We start from the raw sequence: 12,812 nt of genomic DNA on the forward strand, positions 1-12,812 counted from the left end.
CATGATGATCCAGTATACTCCGGAGTACGCTGTTGTACTGGGCCACTAAAGAATCAAGGTCACTAGTAGGAGAGACTGTAAGAGAAGAGCGCACAATGTCAGATTTGAAAGACGATATATCCATGGAGCGTAACTTACGATAGCACAGAAATTTCCTTATTGAGGGAGGGTGGGCAATTGCAATGAGGCACTTCACAGCCGCATGGTCAGAAGGAAGCTCTTCAATAGTAGAAACGGAAGAAACAAAAGAGTCATCACTGTCAGTGATTAAAAGATCCAAAGTATGACCAGCAATGTGGTTAGAAGCATTAACATGTTGCATAAAACTAGGAGCAGTCACCATATCAAGGAAAAGAATTGCTTCAGAATCTCCTGTCGAGTCCCAATGGACATTGAAATCTCCAGCCAGAAGAAAAGGTTGTGACAAAAGTGATTTAACAAAGCTACCAAAATCCTCCAGAAACATTGTGCTAGTAAGTTTATTCTTCTTATTAGGAGGGATGATAAATGACTACTAAACGGAAGGAAGTGCTCATGGAACTAATGTTCATGTCCAAATGTTCAAAAGATTCATAACTTTGACAAATATTGAGTTTTATCTTAACCCCATCACGAAGGAGAACACCAACACCACCAGCTCTCGAGTGACCACGTGGTAAGTGATGCAACAAATAATTGGGAAGTGTGTTCTTAATATCAGCTAGGGTGCGAGAATCACGATGATCACCAGTTAACCATGTCTCGGTCAAGACAAAGATATCCAATCGATGACTAATAACAAAGTCACATAGAGCAGTAGACTTGTTTTTAGAATTTATAGAATGTGCATTCCATGAAGCAAAATGAAGACGTTGATGATCAGGGATACCAGACGGTGTGGAATTTGAAGGGATTTTTCTTCTCCGACAACCCCCTTTCCTGCCTCTATGAGCGATATGTCTCCTGTAAGGTTTTCTATGGATTCCGAGCCATTCAATATGTTGGACAAGAGAAGGAGAGATATGATGAGATGAATAAGCATTATCAGAAGCATCCGGTCGAAGACGTAGAAGTTCACCTCTACTGTAAGAAGAAACACGTGATACAGGATGGTTGGTTGCATTTTCAGGTCCTGGGTTGGGGTTTATATCACCAAAAACCAAGATATTTACCTGAAAAGTTGATGATGAGTTAGAGAAGTATAGGATCCGTGAAGAGAAGTATTTCACATGATAAAGTTCACAGCCCATTCTTTCTCTATGCAGTTTGGGTAGACATTCTATGCTTTCACTGCTTTTGAAAGCACACAGAAGCAGAAAGAGGTAGATTATAACCCCCATTGTGGTATTGTTACTGTAGAGCCGTCCCAATGAAGAGATTAATGACAAGAAGAATCAGCACAGTCACAGGTCCAACGAACATAAAAGGCTTTGATGTCCAGGTACATGTACTAAAAGCCTTGGAGGATGTACTGAGTCCACTAACCAATTCAGCCAAAAATGAAAATATATTTCAATTAAATGTCAAATTCGGCTGCATGAAAGTCCCCCAAAAGTCTTGTAGTTTCCATGCAGTACAATAAAGCTTCTGATAAACTTTTTAGTGCAAAGTAAATAGCAGAAATCACAAAATATGAAGAAGGATCAGAGAGCTAAGAGAGTCGCTTGTTAGGCGCATACCTCTTTTTGGTAGCAGAATGATGCTAGATGCCTTCTGACACCTTTCTCTCTTTATTCCTTTAATGAATTATTATGTTTTAAAAGAAATTTTCCCTTGGAAATGCATCCTATTCTACCATCGTCATATATATACATGTATAAGGGGTGCAAAAAAGGGAAAGCTAAAAAAATGAGAAAAAAGTAAAGGTAAAAAAAGGTACCGAAAAGATAAAAGTAAATACATAAATAGAATTAAAACTTATCTGCCTATTTGTTGTGTTAACTGAGATTCAGTTTGCACTTTTCAATTCATTTCTGCAAAATCTGCTACATTCCTACATCCAGAACTTGCTTTTGCGAGAAAAAAGTTTTTATTGATTTTATGCTGCTGTAAATCTTTCAAGTTTGCCTTCAATAAAAACTTATCATTCTCAAGAGGGTGCTTGTGACTTTATTGTGTAATGCACAAGTCGCCAACTATCAACAATCATTAAATTGGTAAAACTGTGAATTTCACACTTGCTTATAAATTGTAATTAAACATTAAAGATATTCTGAGGTATTTATGTTATGTTGTGCGACAGTATTTCTGCTTGAATCTGAGAGTTTTCATACATTGACATGAACAAATCATGCATACAGTTTGTATACTTTGTTCCATCTCAATAATCATTTATTTACTTATCTGTCTGTAAAAACTGGCATAAATAAATGAAGATAACTCTTGAAATATAGCATATCTAAATGGATTATAGAGTATCGAAGTGTGACGTCATCAATTTTCCCTTTAAGCATGTCAACTTTTTTTATTCCATATTTTTAGATACTTAGATGACGTCACAAATACATAATTCGCCCCATTGAAATCATTGTATTATTGGCATGGTTTTATATTTTAGGAACCAGATCAATAATACATTGACTTCAGTGGGGCTAATTATGTATTCATGATGTCATATCTAAGACCCTTAAGAACTGATTCCCTCCAAATTTTGGTAATGGTGTTTTTCATCATGCCCAGCCAAGGTATGTTATAAAAAAATTCTAAAATGCAAAAAAGTTTTTTTTGTTACATCATCACTTTGGTACTCTATATTGTTATAAAAAATATTTTTATTGTATTCATTAGTTATTGTCCAAGACATTAGATGATGCACAGAATGAAGACTGGGTTGCTGCATTAGGAACATGTTTTGGAGAACATACTGCTTTGTATCAAAACATGCCAGAAGAAAAGGTAAAGTATGAATGAATAATTGAATAATTATCATATATTGCATGATGAATAATGAGTGTTCAGATATTTGAAACATGATGATTAGACAATCATGCTCCTAATTTGCAATGTAGAACACAAGTTGCAATCTAGTTAAGGTTGTAGTGGAATTTGCAATGTAGAATATTACATGAAATATAGTTTAATCAGTAGAAATATTGAGGGAGTTGTTGATAATGTCTGAATAGGTTGTTGGTTCATTCATATGAGATAAAAATATGTTGAAGCTGCTTTTCTGATTAGAGTTGACAGAATAATACACATTTTCAGCTATTTATTAATAATTTCAAATTCTTTGATTTCCCATTCAGAATTTCTTGTATAAATGTCTTGGAGTGGTGATGAGGAAAGTGACAAACAAACAGTTTATCCAGAAGCACCTTGATATCATGTTTGCTGTGGTTAGACATAATAACCAGACTGAAAGAGAGGTAAAAATAAGACAATTACCTGTGGATCAACATGTAGAAATGAGGGAGTACCATATTTTTCGGAATATAAACCGCGGCCGTGTATTAACCGCACCCCCAAAATCGGGAGGAAAAAAAAATTGGCTAATCGAGGTTGTGGAATTTTGAGTTAGCCAATTTCATTACAAACCATTGAAAGACCAAAACATATCTTACTAATTTTTGTATTAAAAAAAATGGTTATTTTATTCTTTACCTTTATTTTTCAAAGAATATTTATTATTTCTTTGTTAGAATAAAGAAAAAAAGACCATGAAATGGCAGTATTGTATATCAAACGTATAGTCGAAAGACAAAAAAAATGTTGAGAGAAACTGAGGTAAAAAATGAAGAATAAAGGACATTATTTATTGCCTGTTTTCTAACCGATTACGATTACATGCCTATTGTAAAGCATTTTCCATGCATTTTTTAAGTGTAAAAAAAATAAGTTTTCATTCCAAAACAACCAGGTTTTTTTTAAGGAAATGGAGACCAAAAAATGGCATTTTTTAAATATCAAAATTATGGTATAAAAAGTAATTTTTTTAAATATTGAGAGAAAAAGGACAGAAATAAAGAATAAAGGACATTATTTATTGCCTTTTTTATAAGCGATTACGGTTACGATCAATTACGATTACATGCCTATTGGAGAGCATTTTCCATGGAATTTTAGCTGAAAAAAAAAGTTTTCATCACAAAACAATCAGGTTGTTTTTAGGAAAACATTATTAAATTGATAGTAATTAAATAAATGATATAAAACAACCTTTATAACAAAGAAGATTTTTCAGACAAAACTTCGCAAAATATACTCTCAATTTTCAGTAACCAACAAATAATTATACATTAAATATTGTATATAATTCTTGGTCATTTGGCAACCTAGATTACCGAAGAAACATAGTCAGTTTACTGATGAAATTCTGATATTTCTTTGGATAAACCACATCCAATTTTCTAGATTACCAAGCGGGAAAAAAGGTGCGTTTAATACACCGGAAAATGCGCTATGCACTGATAGGATACATGCATAATACACAAACTGATAAAGACTGAATATTCTTGACTTCTACAAAGATTATACCTGTGATAGAAAATGATCTGTGATTATATGCAAAATATATTGATGGTGTAAACAAAGGCAGAGGAGGAGAGAGAGAAAGGGAGAACGATAGATATATGGAGAGAGAGAGAGAGAGGAAGTGAGACAGAGAGAAAAACAGAAGCAGCCCAAAATCTAGTTGGAAGGGAAAAAAACCCAATAATGATATATTTTTAATTAGAAGTGATAAAAAGAAAGAACTTTACTTGGAAATGAGGAGCTCTTCCTGTCTTTTTTATGTATGAGTTTGGTTTATTATGCAGGGTTGTGCAATTGGCGTTGGTTTCTGTGCTTCATCCCATCTGGATCTAGCCCTCACCAAACTTGAAACTGTAACTAAGGGAGAAATGACCAGGAAATCATCTGGTTTCTTTGGATTTGTGAAGGTAAGAAATGTAAAAGATCTAGGTTTCCCCTTCAATAATTCTTTCCTGATGTTTTCTGTCTGTTACACAGTCCTGTTATATTTGCATTATGCCCGGTTGACACTTGCACGCATAGTGGTACCCGCACTGATGCATGCCAGTGTGGGATACTGTATGGCACAACTTGGCTGTTTCACTTCATGCATTATCCCGACACCTTCACGACAAAGTTGCGACATGTTTCCGCATCGCTTGCGCATAGTTCGTGCAGTGTTCATGCACTGTCCCGACGTGCTTTCAGTGAATATTTTCGACATCCTAAAGTGACCCTATTCTGTGATGTATCTAGAGCAAATTTTAAATATTCCAATGTTCTGGTGTTGACGTTCACTACGTTTTTGATTAGGACCACTCGCACTGATCACATGGTCTGCACTCACAATTTTGCGCATATCATTCGCGAACTATGTGTAAAGTATGCTTAGCCTATGCGCGATCCTGTCGTGAACTAATCGCGAATAGCGTGCCTCTACCCCGGGGGGTGTGCCTACTATTTTTTGCCCCACGAAATTTCTATTTTGACCCTACACAGTGGCGCGTAGTGGTACGAATTAGGTTGCGCATAGTTCTCAAATAGTGTACGAAATCGTAATGCGTTCCAAAATTGTCAAATTTGGTCGTAATTTTTCACTTTTCACTTAGATTTTTGCCCATAATTTGATATTTTGCTAGAATTGATGCTTCCTGTGCCTGTTGACGCATATTTCAGGGAAAGTGGATTTAGGATTGCAAAGATTTTATTGGATTTGTGATTACCTGCTTTGTTAGTGACCCCCATATAGGATTACATGTTGGTGGATTTAATCTTATTTGTGGAAATCATCATATTTGTGGATTTCATGGACCTGGATACAAATTAAATCCACAACCTCATCTTTACTCATGATGATCATAGACTGTTCACCTAGTATTAAATCTGAAATTTGATTTTGATAATTACATTAAGATGGCAAGTTTCTACATGTACAACTTCACTCTGTGTACACAACTCTACATACAGGAATATACATGTACATAGCTAAATGATTTGATGGCTTTGTTTGTTATGATTTCAATTTGTGACTGTGTACTTCCAGCAGTATGCTATCGTAAAACACTTATTCTATAAACAAGGTTATGATATTAACCTTGTTCTCTGTTACTCCCATAAGGTTGGCAATGTTTGGCTTATTTTCTCTTTTTCTTTGGGACAAATGCTTGATTTATTAACACTGTCAGGTTCCATTACAGCTATTCATCATATAACTTGGCTCTTAAGTAAATTTGATCCTTTAAATTATTATTTTTTAATTAAAAATAGAGATTGAAATACTACAATTGTCTTGCCATATCATTTTCCACCAATAGAGGGCGTACACAAAAATATGCCCAAAATTCAGTTTTCGAGCACTCTTGTGAATACAAAAATTACTCCCAAGTTACTCATGAAAAAAAATTGCAACTGGAAACTAGTATTTTTGGTCACAAAAGTGATATTTTAATGATTTTTCTAAGTGTATGCTGTGTACAGCATTGGCATAACATAGTCCTACCTATAGATTCTCCACAGGCAGAATAGAAATGAACCCTTGAGTGACCCTGAAAGGGGCTCTCTTTGCTACTGTCTTTACAACATTATTTTTAAAGCTAGTATGTGGCAATGGCTTTGGGCTAGTGGATCTTGGCAGAAATGCCTTCTTCCAACTTCAGCGAAAGTCTGTTTATAGATCACTTGGTATTGTTCTTGGCACCCTCTCTCAGTCTGTGTACAACAAGCATTCTTCCTATTTTACCATCAGTCAGCATCGTCTTGTATGACTTTACCTTGTTGGCCTTCTTTATAGTAATTCTTACTCTCCAGGATCAAATTCTGGTCCAATATCAAGTAAGGGCTCTCTAACTTCAGGTCGTTCAGGCTCTAGACTCCTATCTGGTTCTGAGAACTACTCATCATGGCTCTGTGGAACTTGTGATCTTCCAGTCCAATGGAGTGACAGAGGCATAGCCTGTGATCAATGTGGGCAGTGGTTCCATGGTCAGTGCCAAAGTATCAACACAGCAAGCCCATGAGCCCCCAAATAACTCTCAAGAACCATGGTACTGTGCTATCTGGAGTAGTCCAAACAGCACTACAGATTTGTGCATCCATGGTATCAACTGGCCTAGTTCAACCGTATCTTGCTCTTTTGATGACTTTGTACTGCCCCAACATTTAACAGAGACAATTTTCTGTCTCATCATTTATCTACACCTTCTCGGGCTAGTCAGCAGGATCAATTGAGAAATAGAGCACTAAGAATACTCAATATCATGTTCCAGTCAGTTAGTGCCAAACACTCAGAAATCCCTTAAGTTCTTGATTCACGGAAACCAGACATTATTATTAGAACAGAGACCTGGCTTGATGCATTGATAGCGAAATCCAAATTTTCCCAGACATGTACCTATATGGTCCATTGAAGAGACAGGGGAGGGCGAGGATATGTTGTACTATTGCTGTTTGTAACAATCTAGACAGCTTTGTTGTTCCTGAATTGGAGGTACCACATTGTGAGATCCTGTGGGCTCGTGTCAAACTCAAATTGCTTCAAGACCCAAGACTTCAGGAAGATTTCCTCAACATGGTCCATGACAATGGTTACGTGCAGCTGGTAAAGGAATCTATGCGAGAAACTTACATACTGGATCTTTCTTACAAACTGCCCCCATCTCATTCCACGAGTTGAAGTGATACCAAGGCTTAGATCAATGTATTCCATATTGTGAGTTTTCAATTACTGCTTAGAGGAAGAAACAACCTTGTCGGTAGATCCTTTGCTCGTAAAAACATCAGTTCTGATCTTACTTACATGAAAGGTGTAGCCACTACCGAAGACCTTTGGAAAGCCTCCAAAGTGAAACTTCTCGATGCAGTCAAGAAATTCGTACCACACAAGACTGCAAGGGAAAAAAATCAGCCAGCCTTGCTTTACCACCAACTAGAGAAGAATGATCAACAAATAGAATGGGTTGTACAGGAAAATGAAGAAGACGGGATCTCAAGATCTGAAAACCAAAGTCAAGTCGCTTAGGCATGTAATACAGAGAGCGATGAGACATATCTATTGGACATACAGTACATGTACCTGAATGACATTTTCACAGCTGATGATTCCTCAACTTCTGAACAATCGAGCAATAACGAGCGGTTCTAGACATAAATCAAAAATAAGAAGTCAGCTAATGCTGGTGTTGCACCACTGAGGAAAGATGGAAACCTGATATCAGACCCCAAACAACAGGTTGAGTAGACGCCTATTTCAGTTGTCATATCGTCTTCATGACCATACATAGGATAGCTCCTCTACTGTTAAGTACCTGGTAGTGACTACCGGTAATCAGCAAAACATGAGCTGGGACAGCCACATCAACGCCATCTGTAATAAAGCTAGCAAGACACTCGGATTCCTCAGAATAAATTTTAAGATCAGCTCCAGAACTATTAAGGAGAGAGCATACCAAGCATTTGTCCATCCTGTGTACTGAAATATGCCTCCTGTGTCTGGGATCCCTTCACCCAATAGCATATTGATAAGATAGAGTCCATAGAGAGACCGGCTGCTCGTTTTGTGCTAAACAAGTACCATCAGACATCAAATTTAAGCGAAATGATTATGAACTTACGTTGGCAGTCCCTGAAACAACGAAGGAAAATATCATGTCTGTCAATGCTGTATAAGATCGACAATAGCCTAGCTCACTGTCCCAAGTTAAAGTAAAAACTCAACCCACTTCCATCTCGCTCCAGACATTTTCACTGCAGGTAACTCCAGCTCATCAACTGCAGAACACAGTACAGGGAGTCATCGTATCTGCCACGCACCTTACAGGACTGGAACCGACTCCCAGAGGATGCTGTGATGGCGACAAGTCTTGACACATTTGTGTTGAGAGTAAGCAAGTAGTGGCAACAGGCAAAAAATAAAAAATAGGAAAAAGTCAAATGAAAAGAAAAGTGAGATGAAGGGAGATGATATTAGATCTTTGGATTGAGACATTGCAGGACAGGTGCCTTTTTTACTGACCTTTCTTATTCAGCTTGCCATAATAATAAACTTCTATGATTGTGGGCATCAATGTGAAGTTTCAGGTGAGATTTAGATTGAGATGAGAAGAGTATTGTACTGTCTATGGATTAATTTAAAGTATTTGGTTAGTGATATAGATGTGAATGGAGGGACATGGATCATGCAAAAAACAAAAAAGGAAAGTAATAACTCTAAATTGTTTATAATAAAGTGATTTTTTTCTCATTTCTTTTATTGTATAGGATAAGGGAAATGATGACACTGGTAAGATCAAGAGTACAGTGATGCTTTGCTATGGATATCTAACACTCTATGCTCCTACAGACATCATCGCATCAAGGGTTGAAACAAATATCCTCAAGAATATCAATCCGCACTTCAAAAATGTCAAGGTAAGACTTTTTAAATAATAATGATGATTAAAATATAGGATATTTATTTTAGGCACATATCCTCTTTTTTAGATGCTCAAGGTGCTTGTATATTACCATGGCTACGCTAGGCTACCAATTCCAGTGCCCACAGCTTTTTAAGGAAATACTTCCTGCTGGTATACAGTTACCTCACCTGGGTTGAGTGTGGCACATTGTTCATCAATTTCTTGCTAAAGCAAATTATGCAATGGCTGAGATTCAAACTTTACAAGAGTCAAAACTATCAGACCACATTGCTCTGCACAGTTTATTCATATAAAAAAAATTCTATGAAATAGATTAATGCCTGAGTCTAATTGAATTTAAAATCGGTGTTTGATCGATGTCATTGAGTGCTGGTGCAGTTGTTGCAAAATTGGTGCATTGAAAAAAAAGACAGTATGAAGGAAAGAAATACGGCCTCTTTGTTTGGTACAAATACATGTAATCGTCAAATTAAACAGTAATGTCTAACTTAACTACTACTTACTTGAATTATATTTCCCCAAAATGAAACCTATTGTGTAATTGTGATGCCTATTCACCATTTTTTAAATTTATTTTGATCCAAGTTCAAGTCTTACTCATTATTTATTTATTTATTTATTTATTTATTTATTTCTTTATTTATTTATTTATTTATTTATTTATTTATTTATTTATTTAATTTGATTTATTTATTTATTTATTCATTCATTCATTCATTCATTCATTCATTTATTTATTTATTATCAATTTGGCAATTACAATACATATATAATAACGATTTAACAATATATGAATAAAAGCAGAACCGTGGGTGGGTACATGGAGCATAGCTGCCTGGGTTTGGGGAAAAGCTGTTGGATCTGCCCCTGAGGGGGAGGAATGGGAGGTGGAGGAGGAAAAGAAGAACAGGGCTAAGGAGTGGAAGAGAAAAGGGGGAGAAGGGACAGTGACAAGAGAAGTATGAAGCTTGGGTATCAAGAATAATTGACTGCATCTACTTGAAAAACGATATTTGGCATCTCCTTCCTCAGGATGCTGCTGTAAAACAGAACCTAATCCGAGCTGTAGACCTGATCGGGAAGGCCTTGCATCCAGACCATCTCAAAACCAGGCACTCGTTTGCTAAGAAGACTGATTTACTCGCTCACATGATGTCATACATGCAAGCAGAGAGTACCAAGGAGATTACCACAGATACAAGAGCTTTAGCACTTCAAGCATGTGCAGCATTAGTGTATCTTTTCATTCAAGTTACATTCATTTAGTATACAGTATAAGCTGTTATTTTTGCATACATAATTTTTCGCGAATCGCGGGGGTCCCGACATTTTAATGGGTTGTTGAATTTGCGATCAAGAGATGTACCAAAGAGAAGCAAAAATAGTACAAAACATGTGCAACAATATGCTCCTCAAAGCACCCATGCTGATGTATAGTTTGTAGTTTGAAAATATGTACCTGTAAAGAAATTCATTATGTCACAGTTTGATCTGTAGAAACAATTTTTGGAAGATGTGTTTTGTTCGATTCATTTTTTAAAAAAATGTTTAAGTGCAAAAATGTAGATAATTTTAAACAGAATCTTACACCTCTAAAACCTCTGGTCATTCGACTTATGAATGTGGCTGCCCCTGGCATGGTTTCAGCTGGGTCCGCCCCTGGCCACACCCCTTGCTGCGCCCTTGTGATTGCACTCTTGCATGAGCTGCTTGCAACCATAGCAACAAAAAATTACTATTTCTTTTGTCACTTTTGCATGGATTTGATTTTGAGATGGAGATCTCTCCTTTGGTGTCCATCAATTCTTTCATTATTAATTGTTTACTTTTTGACTCCCTAAAGTTAAGTTGTCCACTCAATGAGTTTTTTACGGCTCTGTTAGAATAAATCTACATTAACCGTATGTTACATTGGATTTTGTGTCCTTCATAACTTGTGGCAGTTACAATGAATATTAATGAGTATGCAAATTGATGCCAATGTACCTGTGTATAGAGTCAAACAGATGACAATTAAATCAAATTATTTAATGGAAAATACATTGTAGTATTACAGTGAGTGAATAGATATTGATAAAAATATGCTTGGAAATAATTTAGGCTCTGAATAAACAAGTGAAATTCTATCTAACTTTTTGAATTACTAGCTGCACCTTTTCAACCTTATTTTTTGTACATATGTAGGTGCCTATCTCAACTCTTTCACCACACAGCATGTTTGCAATAGCAAAGCTTTGCTGTTGGGGACATTGGTACTGGTTAATAAATGTGTCAATATCTTTGCGCCTTTTTTAACTTCGCGGCCGATCGGCAATTCATGAAAATAACAGCTTGTCCACTAGTAGTGATCAAGATGATATCTTATTGTACATTGTATTGTAACTTGTTACATGTGTATTTAAATAAACCCCTCAAAAAAAGTTTGGAAATCTGTGTTTGGCCATCTATTTCTCCCAACTCCCAATTTTACAAATTGCATATTTTATATCATTCAATAGATAATTTAATTGTCTTTAAAATTATACTATGCTTGTTATGATCATGCCATCACAAAAAGAGCAGGATTTAAAAGTGTTGGGTGAGGTCTGAATTGAAAAGCTGCAAAACGAGCAAAAAATGTTTGGAAATCTGAGTTTGGCCATTAATTTCTCCCTTCTCCCAATTTTACACAATGCACGTTTTACATCATTCAAAGGATCATTTAATGCTCTTTAAAATGATATCATACTTGTTATGATCATGCCATTATGAAAAGAGCAGGATTCAAAAGTGTTGGATGAGGTCTGAAATGAAAAGCTGCAAAACAAGCAGAAATAGTCATGAAGGGTCAATACAGAACATGATTCTTTTGTCTTTGTCAATAGAGATGAAAATCCATTCAAATCAAGCCCCTGCTTCTGTAGTGATGGTTCTGTGAGATAACATGGATTGTGTCGTGGTTTGATACACCCATGCATGTTTGATTATTTTTTATGTGTTTGCTTGTGCAGAGGTGAGTTTGATTCCATATTAAAGGAGAATGAAACCTTTGAAACAAGATAGAAACAGAAACAGATCAACGAAAGTTTGAGAAAAATCGGACATGATAATGAGAAAGTATTGAGCATTTGAATATTGCGATCACTGATGCTATGGAGATCCTCAAATTGGCAATGGGACAAAGATGTGTGATGTCACTTGTGAACAACTCTCCCCTTTACACTAGTATATATTTTACTTAACCCTATTGCCTCTTTTATCACATATATCAGTAGATCATGTGTTCTTTCTATAGGAGGGCATGTAATACAGATTTTTAAAGAATACATCATGGACAAAGAGTTTGTATCACCGTAAGAAAAAGCAAAAAGAGACATTTTTAGGGTATTTTATAGTTCATCAAAGGGAAAGTTGTAGCATTGCCAATGGGAGGATCTCCATAGCATTAGTGATTGCAATATTCAAATGCTCATAACTTTCTCCAAAAAAAAT

At 36.0% G+C, this 12,812-nt stretch overlaps 1 protein-coding gene across 1 annotated transcript in view; it reads left to right on the forward strand.

Annotated features, from left to right (window-relative positions):
* Positions 1 to 12,812, forward strand: part of LOC121408090 (maestro heat-like repeat-containing protein family member 1) — a 145,047-nt gene that overhangs the window by 60,893 nt on the left and 71,342 nt on the right. Inside the window, exons 16-20 of the mRNA XM_041599430.1 lie at positions 2,767 to 2,874; positions 3,225 to 3,344; positions 4,734 to 4,856; positions 9,184 to 9,333; positions 10,374 to 10,576. Of these exons, the coding sequence (XP_041455364.1) occupies positions 2,767 to 2,874; positions 3,225 to 3,344; positions 4,734 to 4,856; positions 9,184 to 9,333; positions 10,374 to 10,576 (704 nt within the window). The remainder of the gene's footprint in view (positions 1 to 2,766; positions 2,875 to 3,224; positions 3,345 to 4,733; positions 4,857 to 9,183; positions 9,334 to 10,373; positions 10,577 to 12,812) is intronic.

Source organism: Lytechinus variegatus, chromosome 2, assembly GCF_018143015.1.
Source record: "Lytechinus variegatus isolate NC3 chromosome 2, Lvar_3.0, whole genome shotgun sequence".
NCBI lineage: Eukaryota > Metazoa > Echinodermata > Echinoidea > Temnopleuroida > Toxopneustidae > Lytechinus > Lytechinus variegatus.